Source organism: Barbatula barbatula (assembly GCF_947034865.1).
Source record: "Barbatula barbatula genome assembly, chromosome: 7".
Lineage (NCBI taxonomy): Eukaryota > Metazoa > Chordata > Actinopteri > Cypriniformes > Nemacheilidae > Barbatula > Barbatula barbatula.
This window is the reverse complement of record NC_136770.1, coordinates 1,516,732-1,537,638: the sequence shown is the minus strand read 5'-3', so window position 1 is coordinate 1,537,638 and position 20,907 is coordinate 1,516,732. Positions and strand designations below refer to the sequence as shown.

Here is a 20,907-nt window from a genome sequence, read left to right as displayed (position 1 = left end):
ATGCTTCTTGTTGTAACCATGGCAAATATAAGTAAGGTGCCACCATTGCTAAAGTGTAGTCTATAGTGAACCTTGAAAACAAATGCTGAACAAAACACAGTCTTAATGATCAATCGGTTTTGGTGAGTGACTGACACGGAGTCTATTAGCGTTTGGTCGATTTCCTCACACCTACAGCGGCGACAGGTGTAAAAACTGAGACACAAAGGAGATGCTGAGTTCATATTGAACAGCAGAAAGGTCAGTAGATTTCATTCCGAGTCTGGCTGAAGTCCAAAGATCGCAGTGACCGATTTCTGTCGAAGTACAAGGTCAAGCTAAAGCGCGAGCTCAGCTTTCAAAAGCGTTGACGCGGTCACCTGAGGTAAAAGATGTCTTTCCGTTTTTCACGAACCCAACTAAAGTAAAGCGTTCACCGAAGTCTAAATCTCAGTAGGTGAGTTAATAAGGGAAGTAATTCAGTGACTTACAGCGGTTCTCGTTTGTGACGCGATATGCAACGAATGAAACTCTGCTGCTCTCTGCTGGCTAAACTTCAGGAGCGCGATGATGTCATACGCCGATCGGTCTACGCTACGCGGCGACGCATGAGCGTCGTTTGTCATTAGATACATTTTTTATACTACTATATATATTTGGATCGAATTAATAAAATGTTAATTTAAACTGATAAAGACAAATTAAATAATTATTTGCAAAGTCATCAACCTCGTCTAGTAATTTACTGTGATTGGTCCATCCGGGTCAACGCTGCAAAAAGTTGCATGCATCACGCGACACGCGTTTACCATTTATTAAATGTATATTTAAAAACGTGAAATAATTTCTTTAAAATATATAGATGACTCTTGTAGTGGGCTACGGAGATTAGTTATTTCTGCTTTATTCCTAAAAAGCATTTTACATTCTGATGAAATGCATCTAAACTAAACCTCCCTCTGTAGTCAAACACATCTTCTCTTTTTTAATTAAGTCATAAAACTTAAGGTTCTACTTTATCGTGTTTGCTCTAAAGTTGTGTTTACGATTACTAGTGAAATAAGTTATGCATAATTACATTAAACCAAATTATTATTAAGCCACTTAAATACAGGAAGGCAAAAAAAGGAAAGAACACAAAATGTTAAATTATTTTTAATTAAACACAGAGGACACAAAAACAGACAAACACATTCAATGTTTCAGTCAAAAGCTGTGGCTTTCTGTGCATTAAAAGTGTGCTTTTATTCAATCTCCAGACAGTCCTATTTGGCAAAACCTTTCAGCATTAAGCTTGTCCAGGTATTTAGCCGCAAACCACTTCACCCAGACCAAGCACTTACTTTTTATAAACCAACTTACTTTTACTTTCACAAAACACACACGAATTCATCTCAATGAGATACATCCAGTGCTCAGCGCCGTTCAGATCACATTTGCTCAGAGAGTTTGAGGATATCCAATATGGATAAGTAGCTTGTTCATTTGTCGCTGTTAGAAAAAACATCAGAACTTACACAACTTTTATGTAAAGCCTCTATGATGCCGATAAAGACTACGACTTCAATTCAAAGAACATCTTCCATCGTTCACCTCCAGCATCACAAGCTGTGAAAACTAGACTTTAGTGGGGAAACATCTTATATGTTTCAGATTATTGCACATAAAATTAGCTAAAACCGAAAGCAGGAGGAAAACTTATACAGAAGAAAACCAACAAACAAACAAGTGCACATATAAAATGAATACATTAAAAACTGTAAAACTGAAATGCAGCAAACCCCAAAATATTGTGATTAAAATAATCTGACCTTTATTGTTAAAAACTTAATATATTATCTCCACATTATTATATATTTTCACATAGAAAAGTACCGAGTTATCTTTTCTATATATTCGGTTAAATGTATATTAAATATTTTCTGTTCACTAAATATTAGCTACATAAATCTCTGTATGAACCTACATCACCCATGTGACCTGCTGGCAGTAGATGTGGCTGTATATTACAGTTTCCATTTTCAGTTCTTGTGTATGCTTCTCCGATTTTTCCTTCAGTTTCCGCTCCTTCAGATGGTGAATCAGGGAATTTCTACATAAATGGAAATCTTTTCTGCAGCAGACATAAAGTGGCACAGATTTCTTGGATCTGATCCCAGCACACTGGTCAAACCATTAATCCACAGGGTCTTTTTTATCTGTCCAAGTTTGAAATCCAGCGGTTTTCCATGTCGACTTGCACCCTCTTTTATTTCGTTTTGTTGACTCATCTTAAAACAAAGTCATCCAAGCGAGTCCTCCAAAGCGTGTGTGATAGCCACTGAAACATGAAGTCTATAATCTTAGTCAATGGCAGTCCATACAGGCGCTGTTACTTGCGTCCACGTAGACTCCAGGTCAAGCTTTGTGTTCTGCGGTGGTTTTTGTAACGCTGGCGAAGCACAAAGTCATAATTGGCAGTGGTGCACATGGCATAGAACACATTAGCTTTCTCTGGGATCAGCAGCTCTACAAAAGATAATGACATTTTTTTATTCAGTGACGGCTGAAGAATGCTTAAAGATACTGAAGGGAAAACACATGGGAACTCCTTCAACATGGTTCTTGGGTTGGGTAAATTAAGATATGCTGAACTGTAATCATGTTCGAATGTAATTGAAGTTCACCTTTGTCGTTAGAAAGCACTTGAGTGAGAGTGAAATCCTTGCAGTTCATGTCCTCAAGGTTGTGCTTCTCCAAGGCTCTCTGAATCACCTGAGCCGTCTTGTCCTGACTTGTTATCTACACATAAAATAATAGCACAGTTTTAACAATTGGGTTCAGCTATAAATCCCCTATATATAAATAAGTACCCCCAAACATTGAGTCCAACTTACCAAAATACTTTTATACATGTTGCCGTTGTTGCCACATTCCACACTGACCCTGACGATACATGAATCGGCAACCTGCTTGTTGTACAGCGGATGCGGGATTGTGTGTTGTTGGAGGGGAGACGATGAAGATGATGAAGAGGATGATATCGATGACGACGATGATGCAGATGATGTAGGAGAGGGGCTTTCACAGTTCATTTCCGACAGATCTCCATGTAAGGATCTTCTGAAGGAGGCGGGCGGAGTTCGAGACGGTGGGGGCGTGTCCTCTGAGATCTCCTGACAGGATACAGATGGCGACTACGGAAGGCAGAATAAAGTCTTAACAATATAAAGCGTATTTATTTAGTAACGTACACGTTTTGATGTTCAGGTCTGTGTGTTTAACAAAACTGTTTTTCTTTTCAAAGCTGTAAAAGCGTGAAAGATAAATTAGAGTCTTATGTAAACGTCACAGGCTGGCGGTCTTATCTGATACACCGTGTTCTGTCAACCTCATTAAGCATCATACCTTTTGTTGATAGTGTAAACATGAACTACTTTATGATGGCAGGGTTAACGAAACTTGGTCTTGTTCGTGAGAAAAATTAAGAATATGTTTAAGTGTAAGTCATATCATGCTTATTTTTCTGTCTGGACCTATTCATTCACTTTTATACTGTATACTTCTTAAAATTTCTATTTTTGTGGAGTGTAAAACGTCATGGTGGTAAACCTATTGGCTTTAAAAACAGGTATATACAGTACTTGAGTCTAATCTTGATAACTTCTTAAAAACATACATAGTAAAGACGCTTAAAGGGAAACTTTTATTATTTACTCACAAACTTCTTTGTTTTGCTGAACACACAGTAAAAAAATTGCAAGAGTGTCAGATCTCACCTAACATTTGCTGCCATAGTTGGGAAAATAAATACTATGGGAGTCAATGGGGGGTGAGATTTGACAATCTTACAGATATCTTCAGCAGAACAAAGAAATGTACACAGGTTTGGAACAATCTGAGGGTAAGTAAATAAGAAAGAGCCACGTAAACAACTGCCCATGTGCTCCTTCTGGATTGGAATCTCAAGGTACGAGGGAGTAGACAATTTAACATGATTAAAATGTCTGTTGAGCTGCTCTGTAGGTTTTCTTACCTGTGCTTTGTATGTAAGGGGTGGCATGTTGGGGCTGCTGAGATCTTCCATCTCTGAACCACTGGATCCAGAAGACGATACACTGATCTGATCACCCAGAGTCTTCTTAGAGAGATTCTCACCACCTGACAGCAATCTAAAGAGAGCCAAATGGAAGCATGTCAGATACCATGAAGAAATGTACAGCAAAATATTAAGATCTAAATAAACGAAGCGAAACATCCCGCATCTTATAAAAACAATCCCACTCACGAGGTGAGTTTTTTGGAGAAGAGTCGGTGGCTCCAGGGGTTTGGAGAGCTGGGACTGGGGTCAACAGGAGGCTCCAACTCTCTTGACAATTCATAGCTAATGGGAAAAAAAACAATATCGCAACTTAAAAACCACCATTCTTATCATGAAATGAAATTTTCATTCCTGTTATGAAAGGCATCTCACCTCTTCTGGTCGGAGAGGGCCATGCCGCTGTTGATCCAAGCACCGATGTGAGGATGTGTTTGGAGAGTGTAGTGAGCACACGATGCCTGCAGCTGTCTGATCTGAGACAGAATCTCAAACTCCTGAACGCAGAGAGGAAAAAAGAAAGCTGCACGTCAGTACTATGAAATATCAGCCCTGTTCTAAACCTAAAAAGCTGGCTAGCTAGGCAACATTCTAAGCGAGCATTGCATGTCTCCTCTACAAGTAACACTATCCCAGAATGCATTGCAGTGTGCTCAGTGATAAAATAATCTGAGATGCCAGAGAGAAAGAAAAAAAACTTGGATCAAAAAATATCAAGAATTATATGAATATAGAACATTTGACTTACTTTTCTACGCTTCTCAAAGTTAATGAGACCCCCCTGTGAAAGAAAAGAGAAAAACAACCAAAATGTTATTCTAAACCACACACACAAACATGAATTTATGTCTGATTGAAGTGCTTCCCACCTCCACGTTATCACTTAGTGCCGTGTCCAGCATGGTGAGCACGGTCAGGTAAGTGCCCAGGTACGGCACCTCACCACTAGTCGATGTCTGTCAAAACATAAACATCAGGACAATGAATTGGAATCCACGAATGCTCATCCATATGCATATACAAAAAGAAAAGCTTCCTCATTTAGCTTCCACTTTAAAAGCGTTTTTGTGGTTTCCGGGAGTATAAATATCTCAGGAAGAGGAACACACTGTTGACTGGCGATACATGTGACGGGATCCGAAAAATAGCATTATAATTAGACGCTGTGGGTTTTTTTATTGATGTGTCGGCAGATTCATGTAAAGTGATGTTTCTTGAGTCAAAACCAGAAAGCAAAGTCAGCTGCGACAGACAAAAGCATATCTCCTTGACTTTCGTAACAGCATAGTCTTTCATCATAAAGGACAGCTTTACATGTGTAGGATGCAGTTTTATATGTCCAAGTGGCTTTGAATTATTGTGAATAAACCACAGATATTGACCAAACAGCATTAAGGACCAGAATTACCAATTTTTTTAAATAATATTGGTCAATCTTACCACGTGTTTAGATTCGGGACTTGGCTTTGGAGGCACAGTGTCCACCTCTGCTACCTCGTTTCCTTCCTGTCAAACACACACAATTTTAAATGTATAGATATGATATATATGTATGTATACGATATGCACTGCCCACTGCCACTTTCCCATCATCAATACAAGATCTTGGCGAAAGATTTATGAATTCTGGATGGGAACAAATTCTGGACATTGACGTATGCGTGCCTTTATCAAAGCTTAAGATGGTCCAAAGAGAGTGTTTGACTTTTTTGGGGGACGGGCAGTGTATCATCGCAAAAGTGCTATGATTATTTTTTTTATTTGTTAAATGATGTCTGGTTGAGCTCCCAGCGTGATTTGCTCCAACACACATAATGTTTTGATAATGTGTGCTGACTAACACTATGCTGGATATAGACCGTATAAAACCAAACACAACCATCTATATACACAAAACATTTAAGATAAGAGTATGAACGTCTTTGTACAATTGTTCCATTAAAAAGGCTTAAATGAATCACTTTGGTGGACGTTGAAAGGCAAAATCTTACTAGATAAAGTATTTGGATTTAACAGGACTTGACAGAGAACCACAACGATTTTCTCACAAACAAGATGACTGTACATTTTTAACCTCATCTCGTCACCTGGTCCATCCCACTATTGATTTACTCCTCACACGCAAGCTGCAGAATGAAATATGGTCGGGAAAATCTGAAATATTGCCAGATAGCGATTTTAAGAGCAGCCAGCGGACGAGAACACAACTGAATCTTATCAGTTTTCAAACACTGCTATCAGCTCCTGTATTGAAAGCATAATGCTAAAGCAATAGAGGCGCCTGTTTGCGCACTGGAGGTTAGGTTATAACTTAATTCTCACTCTGTGTACACGTGAAAGTCCTTAGAAGGTTCTGAAGGTCAGATAAGTAAATGGCTAAATCAGAGATCCATACCTCTACGAAGATTTCTCTGTTTGTCAGCACACAGTTCTCATCGGGAAAGGTTTCGCAGAGGTTATCAAATGTAACCACGCTCTCCCTGAAATCAGAATTTTTGAGAACTTAAAAAGTGTATTGAGCAAGAACGATAGTGTGCTTAACATGAAAATGCAGGTTTATAATCTACCTGCTGATTGCTGCCCATGTTTTCTTTAGCCGGTAGACAGCGTTGGACTGAAGAGCAGATAAGATGGCTCTTAAAGAGGAAAAGTTTTTGAGCTGACGGCACTCCTGGAATTAAATAACAAGTGTTAAAGCCAATAGGACACAAACACATTGCAGCTTAATATGAGTGTCACTCCTCTAGTGATTGCATAGTCCTGTGCTGTACACACAACATTTGCTTATTTATGGGTAGGTTGGGCATCCTAAGAAATTGTCCGGTTCCGATTCTGGTTCCATTTCTGCCAAATGATTCCTGGTATCCGATGCCATTTAAATTAAATATTGCTAATCCATCAATCACATCACTTTAAAGTTGATGTTTTTACACTATCAATAACATACATGTGTTCGATGGGTTCGTCAAAGACGAGGCGTGACGTGTCTTTGGGTGCACACACAGTCATGGAAATAATGTTTGGTTTGTGACATCATTTATGGGAAACAGTGGCGCAAGGCTGCTCACAGCGCATGGTCACGCGTTGAACCAGAACCGTTTTTGGAACCGAAATGTATAAACTGCTTACGGTTCCGGTTCTTAAATTAAAAAACAGACCCGGTTCTGGATAAAAAACGGTTCTCGGTTCCCAACCCTATTTATGGGTGTGACAACAGCATTCTTTAAATGCATAATCTTTTGGACACTTTCACTAGGAAAACTTTTATTTGTAATCATTTGATCAAGATTGCAAGCTTTATACACACCTGAGCCACAGAGATCCACTTCTCAATGATCTTTGCCCTCTGTGTTGGGCTGCTTTGAGGGGAGGATTGGGAAACGGGTGGGGAGGTGGCAGGTGGGCACAACAGTGAGGTGATCACACAGTTTGTGACGGCGTTAAACTGAGAAATGGTGGCACGGACCGTGGGCGCTAGATCACGATTCTCTTTCTTGTCTCTCTGAGACCAAATGCAGCCAAGGCAGTGAAACGGAACCACTTTAACAAAGAGCTCCTGAAAAATAAATGGAACGAGAAAACTTAAGTGGGGGTCATATCATGACGACTTTCCTTTTGCAGAACTTTGTACACTAAAAAAGCATAATGTAACTTTCAGAACTACCCATTTCAAAAACAGCATTTCAACACAAAAAACACTCGTGAAGATGCATGATTGACACCTACAGCATCCAACTGCGTGAGCTGCTCTGCAATGTCTTGTGCAGGGAACTCCAGACCATTTCCCATCTCCTCTGTGTCCTGTGTTTCCACAGTTTCCTCTCTTGTGGGCTTAACTTCGGAGGCAGAACAAGCTGATGATGATGCGCAATCACCCGTCTGCGTATCTGTTTTTGCACAAATATTTATTTAGCTCCAGAAAGAACACTTATTTTTGTGTATGTGGGTGACATGAGTGGTAAATCAAGACTAGCCTTCTGTCTGAAACGCTTTGAGAAGAGCTTCTGCTTGATGAGCCAGACGCCTGAAGCACAAGCGATGACGCAGATGAACGCAGAGCACTCGCAGAGCCTGGTGATCCGGAGGGTCGCGGAGATCTTCGTGATACTCGTCTAACCACAGCCGGATCAGACGGGGCAAAGTGCTAAACAGACACACTTCTACTTAGAATTTCATTGTGCCAAAGTGACAGTAAAAAACATTTAGGATTAGAATGAATAACATGAATAACCGGTTCAAAAACATGCTTATGTAAGTAAGAGATAAAGTACAGACTGGACAGAGAGATCAGGCAACTGTGTCAAAAAAGTGTATAATTTTGGTACAGTCAACAAATAATTTACAATAATAATAACCAATCATTTTTACAGTTTAGTTTTACAAGACGGTTTGATCACCTCTGACCAATCAAAAGCAAGTATTTCAGAGAGACGTATAAAGGTTACCTTCTGACACAGACACTTTTATTCAGATTGGTGTCCACGTCTTTTCTATAGATAAACACACATTTTTAACAAAGTTAAAATTAAACATTTTACAAATGTCCTAAAACCTTGCAAAAATACTTCAGACATGGATTGGTGTTATTTAAAGAATGAAGATTAAGACATTTTTCAGTTAATGTTTGAGCACTTGGAAACCAACACAGAAATGCGTCATAAGACCTTAAACCCTTTCAAGGCCTATGATCTGTATTTATGCTTAAACAGAGCACAAAGGAAAGTGCTCTTCAGGTGCAACAAAAGCAGCGACAACATTGGACTAGTCGAGTGTAACCTGCTCTGTTCCTTTGCATCGTGTCACTGATCTGAACTGTCACCGGCATTAAAGGTGTCTGGGAAACACTCAGAATCTTGAAAAAGTAAATATGGACTTCCTCTGACTACATTTCGGCACATTGTCTTTGTTTTTAAAATTCCTCTGTGTGTATAGAATTCATCATATTTCAATATGTGAAAAACGGGTATAACAGCATTCCTCTTACTGCAACTACTGTACATATACATGTGATTTCCCTGTAACTCCTTATAAAATCCTTATTGTTTAAATTGATATAATGCAACCGTGAAACTTGGATATTCGCTTTGGGTGGGTTTCATTTGAATGTTTTTCTGCTGTATTTATTCGTGCTATTGCTTGTAACTTGAATATTTACTTACAGTGTATTTGATGACTGACTATTATTGATTACTTGTCTTTAACTATATCTGAAACGCGTGTTATATTATTCATTAAGGTTACATAGGTCAAAAACAATGAAAAAATCAGATAATGATCTCAGCCTCTGTCCTGTGAGATTGCAAATTGAAATCTTTAATCTCGTGCTTTTGTTCTACTGCTCACCTTTGAAACAGGAGCTCGACGAGAGTATTTGTGTCTGTAAAGGCTCTGTAAGTGGAGAGAAAGATTTGCATGTAGTCTGGGTCAGGGCACTCTGGGTTCCCCAGTTCTGTCACGAGACGTTCCAGAGAGGCCGCTTTTAGCCTGCGGACCTTCAGCGTACGGTACTGCATGAAACCATTGACACATTCGCTTCCGGCCGCGTCCGGCAGGGGCTGGATGGGCTCTCTGTGAAGGGTGATCCCGTAAATGGCCCCATCCTCTACCTCCTCTCCCCACTCCTGCACCGGGTCCTGAAAACATACATAAAGCCAAGTGGTCATCATGCAATTCATGATCTTCAAAGACAAAAACAACAAAATTGCAGTTGATTCAAAAATTGACTGAATGCAAGGCCCTGACTGACCAAACACGTCACCTGTCATATACAAAACAGGGCCTTTGGTAAATACAGGCAAATGGTTAACCAAATTACAATTCAGTGAGCATGCTTTTCACTGGCTCCAGAAGACAAAACATGAAGTTTACATTCTTACAAAAGAGTGACTAAACGTCTTTACACATACAATCCGAAATTATTACATGTGTTTTTTCATATTTGGCGCTCGTTTGTACGGTGTCTCTGAATTGTTAAAAAAAGCCTCTCAAAATGCTTGCTTCAGATGAGAAAACTGTGGGACATCGAACCCAATTTTTTTTTTTTATGACGGACGAAAATATTGAAGGCAGTGTGTAAATGTGATTGACACAACGTAAAGTCGTATTTATTTTTTAACGTGCTGACATTTCGGACCCAATGTGCAATGTGCTTAAGTGTACAAATGATGCAATGGCCAAATAGAGCTTTTATTTTGAAAATAAAACCAATAACATAATTTCTCAAATAAACACACATGACAGGAGTTGTTATTTTAAGAAAAAGACACTATATTTATTTTTGCATCATATGGGCTAAAATACATAAAATACGCTGCCACTTCTTTTCAAAAATCTCTCTTTGCTATGTGTTAAAAATGAAACCTGAATGATGTGTATAGAAAAAAGAACACCATCCTCAATGAAAGCCAGCTGTGGGCTAAGAATTGATGAGTTTAAACAAAGACAGACTGTGACACATTGGAGTAAATTAGGTCCAGTGTTTTCCCCTACTGAGCAAACAGGGCTGTTGTTGACTGTGATCAGTATTACATGACCTCACAACAACTGGCCCGAGAACAAACTGGCACAATGGTGTCACCTCTCACCACTGGGACAAAACAAGCCAAACAATTTGACCATTTCAGTCCTTTAAAAACACAAAAATAAGTTTTAGTTTTCACACTTTTACATTTCGTACCCGACTACCTAATCTGAAACTGTCCTCAATATATAAAATAAAACTAATCGCTTTAAATCCATTATGCGATACGTGATATGTTAATGCTTAGTTCGTATGATCAATCAAAATTATAACTTTGTTTCAAAATCTTACTTGGAAAAGAGAGCATGACTTTCTCCGTCTTGTGCCATCTTGATCTGATCTAAAACGTAATACTATACGAAATAATTTAGGTATTAAAATCAATCACTTACTGCAATCCTACTGTGAAGTGCACATTTACAATATTACATTCATTTGCATATATCTGACAGTCATAATATTAACCATAAGAAAAAGAATATTAATACATTAATACATATACTTCTGTAGCCGGTTTGTTTAGTCCCGTGTCGCCTGCAGCAGTAACACAACTTATAATCACAGTAAACAATGTGTAAACCACATTTGATGGAAAACACAAGAGAGCAAAAACTGCTGAGAAAAACACATGCGCACGTTTCTCAGAAACTCCAGTCAAGCAAAACAAGAGTCTTTGCAAAACCTTGTGTCTGCTGTAAAACTATGATAATGATAAAACATGACAGGACAGGTGTGAGACGGGACACTGAAGGCTGTAAGATGGCTCAAGGTGGGTTTATGAGAGAACAAATACAGAGTCAGCTCTATTGTGTGAGGGAACAGGTCCACACCCTCGGTCTCCCGTAAGAGCTTATTTCGGTTGAACCCTCAGGCCAACAGATCATCAAACACAAACACATCTAAGTGTGAAACCATTCATGTTTAGTGGACCCCACGAGCTCGTGCAGAGAGACCCCCGTACAGTGCGGAGAACAGGACATTCCGCGTTTCACATCTCATAACACAAGGATTCAAGACATTATACGTATTAAATATGAGCTGTAATTATAATAATGTGTGTGACCGAGGGAGCCTTGCGTTAACTTACTTCAGAAAGTGACTTACCATTGTGATCTGCCATTTTCCCATGTTTGCCGCTTTCAATTCAGCCGTAAAAAATAAAACTTTCCATTCGAGCTGTCAAAAAACTCCGTGAAGTAAAATCCTTCGTCAGTTTGTGTCAAACTGGATTGTCATGACAGGGAGCGATTCTTAACAAGCGAGGACTTCACTGAGGAGTTTTTATCTTTATTTACATTCTATAAAATAAAGAGTTTGTTGTGGAGACGGTCTGTTCCGTCGGACTTGTCTTTGCGGACAAAGCACCTGTCAAGACTCGAACAGCTTTAAACGGCCAGTGGGTTGGTCTTGCTTCATGAATATTAATGACGTTACGTGAGGTTTTGATGACGAGTTGGCTCATGAATATTAAATACGTTCATATATGAATATTCATGAACTACGCCTAAACGTAAGATTACGTGACTATTGACTAGAATCTTCATGTAAAATAACAATAGCCCCTAATGTGCAAATCTTTATTATATATATGTTGTATTTCATTTTATACACGAATGTTTTTGTTGTTAATAAAAAAAAGACTATTTACTAGATCTAATTCTTTAGTTCTTATTCAAGATCTTTTATGAAAGCAGTTAGTATGTGAAAAATCAAAGTATTAAATAAAGAGTCTTGATCTGAAAATAAATCAATCAGAAATGTGATTACCATTATGCTGGCGACATTAATTTATAAAAACCAGCGTAACTCATTATTTGCATATTCAATTTAAACTAAAATATATACAAACTCTCTGTATTGACTTAAATGTTCACAAATAGACCATGAACAGTTTTCATGAAAAGTACAAATGAATCGGATGCTGTTGAATTAAAAGTGATCTGAATTGAACAAAAAGCAGATTGTTGGTTCCTGGCTATAGAGTGAGTATCTGTTCTCTCTGACGTGGATGTGATGCATGCAATGGCATTCGAGGAGACCCCCACGCTCACACAGACACAAAAAGGGACAATGGGTGATGATGAAGTTGAGAGACCACGGTCATTGACGTGAATTTAGTCATAACCATTCACAATAGCACTCATATCTGAGACAGAGGTCACACGCTGGTGTGTGCACACACAAACATCTGTGCATGCACACACATACACGCATGTCAAACAACTATGAGTAAAAGAACAAATGGGACTCAAACGAAGGACTGTCATTTAGCTTTGGAACACAAAACATATTTGTCAGCACTCACCTCAGTGTTTTCTTCAAGATCCAACAGATGGAAGCTCCTCAGCCAAACGCCAGGTTCCTCGTCCATCTGTACATCCACATGATGCCCAGCCTGGCACAGCCGATGCCGCATCCTGCCCAGTCGTCCCCGCATACCTCTCTCTCCTCCAGACACCACCAGAGAGGATCTCATCCCTCACTTCTGCACTATATTCGACTAGAAAACACGTTTTTTATTTTAGGTTGATCACCACTTTACATGTACAAATCATAGAATATCAAAACGCTACGAAATATCTTGATTTCTAGCTGTTTTGGATGAAATGCTCTTAGTTGAACCATTTAAGCAATCTTGAAGGATGGCTCCAGAGGTTTTGAGGTAGAGAAATTCTGCTCTGAGTCAGAATGGATCAACATTAATCAAACAGATTTAATGATGAAATAAAAGGTTTAAACTTGGAGCATTAAGTCCTATGAAAAAAAAACAGTGGGATAGACAGACTTACTGTGAATGGGACTAATTATCGTGCAAGTCTTGTTTTCTCAGTAGATCGGACCGGATCCTAATAAGTCATGTTTGCACTTTCGATCTCATGATGTGATGCAGAGAATCTGATGTCTTGTGCAGAAATGAGGTGGTGATTTAAACCGCAGTAACCCTGCGTCTTTCCATCATTCCCGTGATGACTAACATGCACATGCCAACAATAAACTGATTGTCTACAGAAGCTAATGAGCTGTCAGTTCGGTTTATTTCACTCGTTGCTTCCTTTCATTACCACAGTCTGTGCTTTTCCGTTTTCATGTTCGTTTTAATAAGCAGTAAATGTTCAAACGCGCACGTGACACCAGATATATCTGCACTTCACGTGACACCAATGACATGCAACTACTTCAAGATAGGTCAAACGTACAGGTATTTACATGTATACATAGTTTGCGTGACTTTAAACAATTACAACAATCTTGCTGTTTTTGCATTCATATTTGGCATATTTGTTACAACAGAACAGCGTTTGACATACCCAAGAGTCTCTTTCTAAACATATGAATGAATTTCGAACTGAACTTCTCAGATTTCATAAGACATGTGGTCAGTTTTTACCTTATTTAAACACATGTGCGTCCAATTGACAACATTCATTTTTGTATGTCGTGAGGAAACAAAACACAACAAAAGGCGACGCGACACGACGCTGCGTAAAATCACGGGTGCGTTTACAAGAAGCGCGGGGTTGCCAGGTGTAAAAGTTTAGAGGTTGTGAAATTACAGGTCATAAACACTATTAATCATAAAATAACGAAATTATTTCTGTATTTTTAAACTAACATCATATACAGATGTAAAGTGTGTTTACCAGAAGAATCCTAACACACAACAATATCCTATATGACACATGATTTAGTTAGGCCCTTGTGTAGCATAATATTTTTTCTTTAAGATGATAAAAACGAATCATTTTCAGAGAAATGTGATTTTGGCGTTCCTTGCGAGATCCATATAAGATCATTAATGTGTATAATAATCTATTATCAGAAAATAAAGATTAGTCAGAAACACCACAATGGAACACGTGCATGCGCAGAAAGGTACTCCACTTTTTAACTTTATTTGTCGAAGATGTAATACTTTTGCGCTAATGTGTCTCATTCAACGCAGCCCTGGTGTGCATGCATTAGTGCATCTGAAGTGTTATATAAGAAGGTCAGACAGGGGCAAGTATATCATCAGTACATGGAATTGCTGTTCCGCTTAATATGCTGAAGAAACATTAAGGATAGTAATCATTCGATCTTTAATAAATGTTTTGTTATGAAACAAGGAAATTGGCTCTTAAAAAAGATGATTATGATCCGTTATGACAAAAGATCTGAGAATGTAAGGAAGCCAGACATTTGTGTTGATAAATCATGAATAAAATCAGCAGCAGGAATGTACTGAGAGCTGCAGTGCATTAGGAGCACACAGGTTCTTGAGTTTCCTCACAACATTTTTCAGATTGTTTGCTGAGTCTTATCTTCAGGTGTCACCTGAAATTTGAGGTATTCAGCAGGTCTCGAGTTAACGTCATGTTGTGTCTTTTGTCACGTATGAACTCACGTGCAGCACAATGATTTCAAGCAGCTGATGCCTTTATTGAACTCAAACTGTGCTTATTCTCACAAGACAGAATCTTCCACAACTAAAGAATAAAACTTTCAGCTTAAGTAGATTTTTAAATCAGATTTTGCCCTTGCTCTTTTTAACACGAGTCCTCCTCTTGGTCCTTGCGTCGATGATCAGCTGCGACTGGTGCTTCAGGGTGGCACGCGTGATGACATCACCCTCGTCGTCGCCGCCTCTTTCCTTCTCATCTGTTGACAGAGAAGATGTCAAGTTTCTTTTGTACATTTGGATAAACAGCATTCTTTAAAGAGTAAGACCAGACTCTCACACGCTACAGACGTACATGTGTTCTGGCCCCTGACACCTTTTAATCTTGAGTGTAACGCGGCGTATCAGAGATCACAGGTTATGTTCTCATAACATGAAGGGTTTGTACGTGTTGTGTGTGTACTGGAGAAGATAACAAGACTTTCTTCAGTTCTTAATTCACAAGCCGGTGCAGATATTTCCTCAATCCTTCGATTTGCAAGTAATATAATGATGTTTATGTGTAATGTTCAGGTACAGACCCGTGGATACGTTTGGCTGTGAACAGGTGTGGTGGCTTACCATCAAATAGGTCCAGTTTCTGAGCCTCGGGCAACTGAATGCGTGTGTTTTGCTGGGGCAGTTTCTCTTCCATACTGGCTTGAAACTGCAGGAGATGATGGAAACATACAAACTCGGTCAACAGTTCCGTGTAAACTATGTAAATGATGTGATTTTAAGGTCTTACCGTAAAAAAAAAATCACACATTTCTTACATGTCTTTAAGATATGAGTATTCTCACCTCATTATCTTCCATCTCTTTCATGACGGTTGCCAGATCTTTGCCCTTCAGATCCTCCTTTAGCAGCATCATTTTTTGTTCGACGACAGACAGCAGTTGCAGCACATATTCTTCTGAGTCTGGGGTCAGCTGGGGTCCCGGGTCCTCTATCTGCCAGCAATACAAATCCGCTCACTTAACTACCTTATATATACATTTTCACTGTAAGTCAATATAACTGGATTTCTTTCATCACTACTAACACAAAATATCCCAGTTCACTTATACATTGAGTCTCTCATTCAATCTAACACAACCGGCCAAAACTTACACAACAACATTACCATCCAACGTTTCATTTTCTATGACATTATTATGATAACTTCTAGTGGATTCCCCTTAAATCATCTTATAAATATTTACATGAAATTCTAGGAAACACTTTCCAGAAACCGTAGGTAATATGTGAACTCATATTACTTGAAATGACTGACGTATTTACAGACGAATGAAGCGTAGGCGTGGAGTGAATAAGTTTAGATTTTGTCATGTATATTGTACAGTATGTACCAGTAGCATATGCTGCAGTTTGTCGGCGAGATGCTGAACTCCAGCCCTGACGGAGCCGAGTGTACGCGTGAGCCACTCCAGACGATCTTTAGCCTCATCCAGATGCTGCTGCTCGTCCTGAAGATGACGCTCACATTCCTCCAGCACCTGCTGCTCACTAACACATCAACACATGAACATCAGTTGTGTTTCATTGAAATTGTTTGAGTTCATATTGAGATCTTCAATAATATTGACTTTTGATTGACATTGTCTCTTCTGAAACGCCAATGGAGAGATTTGTGAGATTTAACACTCTTTTCTCAGGAAAAATACAGATCAGACAGATCTGGTCTGTGATTCACTGTCACGTAAAAAAATACAAATCTGGCAGCTGGGGCACAGAAGAATACCGTAAAACAGTTTTGACGTAAATTACATGTTTCTTCTTGTAAATTTGTTGTCTTTTTCTGTTTGAATATCAGTTTTTACAGTATTCTCACCTTGAGAGTTTAGATTGTCCTGAGTACTTCATATCCTGAAAGTGTTTTTGCAGCTCATTTTTCTCTTCTTTGAGCTGAAGAAGAGTTCTCTCATTTTCTGCCTTCATGTTCTCCAGATGTTTCTGACTTTCATCCTGAGAGATAAATCTGTCCACTATTTCCTGTTTATTAAATGATATCATAATGACATATCACTGCAGTATGAAACTAGGTTTTCAGTATTGACAACTGACTCAGGACACAATATATAAAAGACCATCAATTACAATTCGGTATTCAAAAGATTGCAATGACTCGATGAATCAAATTATAAGCATTAAAATGGTTATATTGAAATAATCTGCAACTTTAATCTTCATAAAAAAGTATACAAAACAAATAACACTTGAAATAAGTTTTTAATATTTAGGGTTAGAGGTGTTACAAAGTCCTTACAGCGTGTCTACACAAGACGCGAAACACGGCTTGTTCTAATGGGATTGTCACGTCGCACCGTGCCGCATCCGGTGTGGACAAAACTTTCAATTAAAATGGGTTCTAATGCATTCTATTGTATCTTGTCGCATCACGTCAAATCCGGGGTAGACACGGTGTAATATCAATCTTACATAATCATTTGCTCCTCACCTGTGTGTCTGTGACCCCGATGGCATCTTTGATGCGCTGGTAAGCTTCCTCGAACGCAGACATGATTTCCTCTTCCTCCCTGAATCCAGTGGCACTGCGCTGGGCCTCACTGCCCATCTCATCAGTGTGCATCGGTGCCCGCTGGGGCTGAACGTACAGGGACAGAAATCATAACCCAACATTCTCACTACATGTTTTGAGACTGGTTGCTAGGGCGGTTACTATGGCATTGTTAGGTGTGATGGATGATGCTCACTCTTCTCTCCATCCTTTCTGCATGAGCCTTCATCTCCTCCGCCTGCCTCTTATAATGGGTGAGGATTTTCTCTCTCTCAATGCGCTCTCTGTTCACCTGCTCCTCCTGAAGCTGGAGCTCAGCCTGCACGCACACACACACACATCTTTACCTGTTTGCATTATTATGGGTATTAATCCTACAGTCGTAAAACATTCCTCCGATTTTTTTACCTTAGCAGACTCTCTAGAATGCTGAGGGTCACCGTTCATGACCTTTAGTTCTTTGAGTTCTTGTGCTTGTTGCTGGATGTCTGCCTCCAGCTGGTCCAGCTGAGAATGAAATGTCAGACTCTCCTCCTATAAAAACAGGACAGACGCATCCTTAGTCACAACTTAGGAACTGTGTGTTATGGACTAGAGGTAGTGTGTTGGAGTCATCCATTCGTCAGCTCTGTTACCTGCAGGTGCTCTTTCAGTTTGTGATATCCCCGCATGATGTGCTCTGCTTCATGGCATTTCAGTTGAGCTTTCTCCAAACGGTTTTCCAGTATGCGTAATGTCTACACATTTAACACGTATACAAGCATTTAATCATTCATATTTTTCCAAGATGTGTTGACACATTTAAATGATCTTTTCAGATAAACAGTTTACAACAGAGAAGAAGAGAAAAGAGGAAAGGACAGGGAAGAATGACCTTTTGGGGAAGATGACCAGCAGAGTCTCCTTCATTCTGTGACTGAGGGCAACATGACAGTTACCATCATTCCACAATATATTACTGAAGTGTGTGTGTTAAGAACAGTATTGCACGTTTTAAACTTATTTAAAGTCTAACGAAGGTAATTGAGTACAAAAAAGCTTGCATGAATATACCTGATTCATATTTAAACCCCTAATATGGGGGGGTTCATGTATATAAAATCTCAAATATTTTGGTGACGCTTTAGATTACGGCCGGCAATGTACCACACTATTAAACAGTATTGACAGCGTATCTTGTAACAATAATTAACCTCTTAAGTACATATCTGTTGGTAAAGGGGGAAAAAGTCAAGAAATTCCCAAAAATATTTATACTGTAAGTATAGGGGTAACTATTTTAATAGAACGTGGTATCCATGACCTGCAGTATGCTACATAACAATCTTAGCGTGACTATACAAAATTTGTTTTATATCACACTGCGCCCATGATTAAGCTACTGTGGATGTTAACTAAGTACGGGGTTCTTGTTTTATTATTATAGCAAACATGAAACAAGGGGAAATGATGTGTTCAGTTTTTGCGCAAGCAAAACAGCACGAATGAATCACGCAGACTGCCTATCAACTGTAAAATATATTTTATTGATTTTAGGATTATTGGGATTATATAGTTATTTTGATGAGTTTTAATGTGTAAAATGTGCTACATCAATGTTGATCATTTGAGACTATATAATAAATTCAAGAGCAGTTTGATTTGGATGTTATATAGGATCAGATGGCTGCTTGTCGGAACTGGATTACTTATCCCTGTTGCAAGTCTTGTCTATGGTGTATTGTGTACATGTTTTTCTCCTCACCTTCCCCATGTTATGCTTTATCTTCTTCTAAAAATACATTTCGTTGCACTGTACTTGTATGTGTGTAATGACAATAAATTGAATCCAAATCCAATATATGGCATGCAGTTTCCTCATAAATATTTTCCCCTTTATTCCCTGAAGTTTACATATTGTTCCTCTTTATCTACACATATGTACTGTAGAGGTATATTTTGTAGTTACGCTGTTAATCCTGTTTAATGATGCGGTACATTGCGGGCCGTAATCTAAAACGTTACCAAAGTTTTTGTTTTGTGGAGGCCATTTCTTGGTGAGATTCATGTCCCAATATTTTTTTGTTTATTTCCACTGGATGATCGACATACCTTCCCGTCCTCTTCTGGTTTCTGGACATCAGGCTGAGAGGCGCTGCTCGCTGGCATCAACTTTTGATACTGGACCTTCAGTTTGTCTAAATGGCGTCTGTGTGTCTGAGAGGTGTGTTTCAGAGCGTTGAGCTTCTTCATTTTATCACAAACCTTCTGATCCAGGGCCGTCTGAGCTGCCTGCACAACAAAGATTTCGCAAATTCCCTTTAATTGTGAGCAAAAACTGAACCCCGGTTTGAAGGTGCTCTTGCATCCCTTAAGGGAGGTTTGATTCTTTGTCATTACTACAATGCAGATACAGAAAATGACCAGATCGGTTCTCACCTTCCCAGACATGTTTGAGAAAGTTGCTCTCTCCACCCCATAGCTCTGAAATGCCTTTCTGACAACATGTTCATCTCCCTGTGCATCAAAACCAAACGTTTACATTTATGCATTTGGCAGCAGATGTGCTTTGGCTACACGTTTAACAAAAGGGTTGATTTAAAGGTGTGTGTGTGTGTGTGTGTGTTCATAACATACAGCAAGGGACTTTGCCAGCTTCTTGTGCAGATCTTTATTCTCCTGTCTGAGCTGTATGGTGGTGTCTCTATTCGTCTTGATTTCAGTTTGAGCGCTTTCAAAATACGCGTTTTTGTCTCCCTCTAGCGGACAGTACAAAAAACGACCATTACCAGAACATTTAAAGGTGAAATGTCATACAACATTTGTGATATAAACGTATAGAGCTCTTTGTTGAAATGCACATATAAAATGATTGAATATTTGACCGCTTTCATTAAAGGCACGCCAGACAGCAGGATGTCAGAATGACGAAAGGTTAGCATGAAACTTACCCAGAAGTTGATTTTTTCGCTGTAGCTGAGTGATTTGATCATTGAGATGGGTCGTGAGCCCCTCTGTCATAAACATAGTCGTCATTTTTACCGAAATATATCGTTTTTAAAGTTTACAGTTGGATTTCTTCTCTCTCCACATCACCGCGGTCGGTGCAGGTTCACTTGTTTCTTTAGCTCGTTGCCTAGCAACTGAGCCACGCTGCACTGAGCGAAGACGTCAGCTCACGCGCTCCAGACTCAAGTGACGTAGTAGTAACATTAAAACATGCACGTTATTAAAATAGATATATTTATTGCCAATTTAATTAGGCAATTAATTGACATTAAAACAGTGCCGTTGCAAAAATAAACTGTATTGTATTGTAAGAATTGTATTTCAATTGTGAACAATTTGTGAACACATGAAAGTTACGCAGCTGTCTGTTATGTACGATATTTCTGTAAATGTTCCTAATAATA

At 39.0% G+C, this 20,907-nt stretch overlaps 3 protein-coding genes across 5 annotated transcripts in view; all 3 read right to left on the bottom strand.

Moving 5' to 3' along the window:
- LOC306896181 (uncharacterized protein) overlaps positions 1-615 on the bottom strand; it is a 38,320-nt gene extending 37,705 nt beyond the window's left edge. For both annotated transcript variants that reach the window (XM_079459928.1, XM_079459926.1), the window contains exon 1: positions 471-615. The gene's annotated coding sequence lies outside the window, so the exon portion shown is untranslated. The remainder of the gene's footprint in view (positions 1-470) is intronic.
- Positions 616-1,118: 503 nt separating this feature from the next.
- Positions 1,119-13,737, bottom strand: rgl3a (ral guanine nucleotide dissociation stimulator-like 3a). 2 transcript variants are annotated; one of them, XM_079461104.1, is made up of 18 exons: positions 13,367-13,737; positions 12,883-13,077; positions 9,401-9,690; positions 8,503-8,547; positions 8,032-8,201; positions 7,784-7,944; positions 7,365-7,613; positions 6,625-6,728; positions 6,453-6,537; positions 5,498-5,563; positions 4,927-5,013; positions 4,806-4,838; positions 4,433-4,554; positions 4,247-4,342; positions 3,995-4,130; positions 2,856-3,155; positions 2,646-2,760; positions 1,119-2,487 (listed from the first exon to the last, which is right to left on the bottom strand). In XM_079461104.1, exons 2-18 carry the CDS (start codon positions 13,051-13,053, stop codon positions 2,351-2,353), a joined length of 2,367 nt encoding a protein of 788 aa, XP_079317230.1. In that variant the 5' UTR covers positions 13,054-13,077; positions 13,367-13,737; the 3' UTR covers positions 1,119-2,350. The 2 variants fall into 2 exon arrangements, with proteins under 2 accessions (XP_079317230.1, XP_079317231.1); XM_079461105.1 differs by lacking the exons at positions 12,883-13,077; positions 13,367-13,737 and adding an exon at positions 11,682-11,954.
- A 1,236-nt stretch (positions 13,738-14,973) lies between these two features.
- On the bottom strand, positions 14,974-20,636 carry odad3 (outer dynein arm docking complex subunit 3). Its single transcript, XM_079459691.1, has 14 exons — positions 20,446-20,636; positions 20,132-20,253; positions 19,934-20,011; positions 19,607-19,786; positions 18,390-18,431; positions 18,151-18,252; positions 17,924-18,049; positions 17,712-17,834; positions 17,456-17,602; positions 16,829-16,989; positions 16,347-16,503; positions 15,798-15,947; positions 15,577-15,661; positions 14,974-15,215 (listed from the first exon to the last, which is right to left on the bottom strand). Exons 1-14 carry the CDS (start codon positions 20,528-20,530, stop codon positions 15,082-15,084), a joined length of 1,692 nt encoding a protein of 563 aa, XP_079315817.1. The 5' UTR covers positions 20,531-20,636; the 3' UTR covers positions 14,974-15,081.
- Positions 20,637-20,907: the final 271 nt, after the last annotated feature.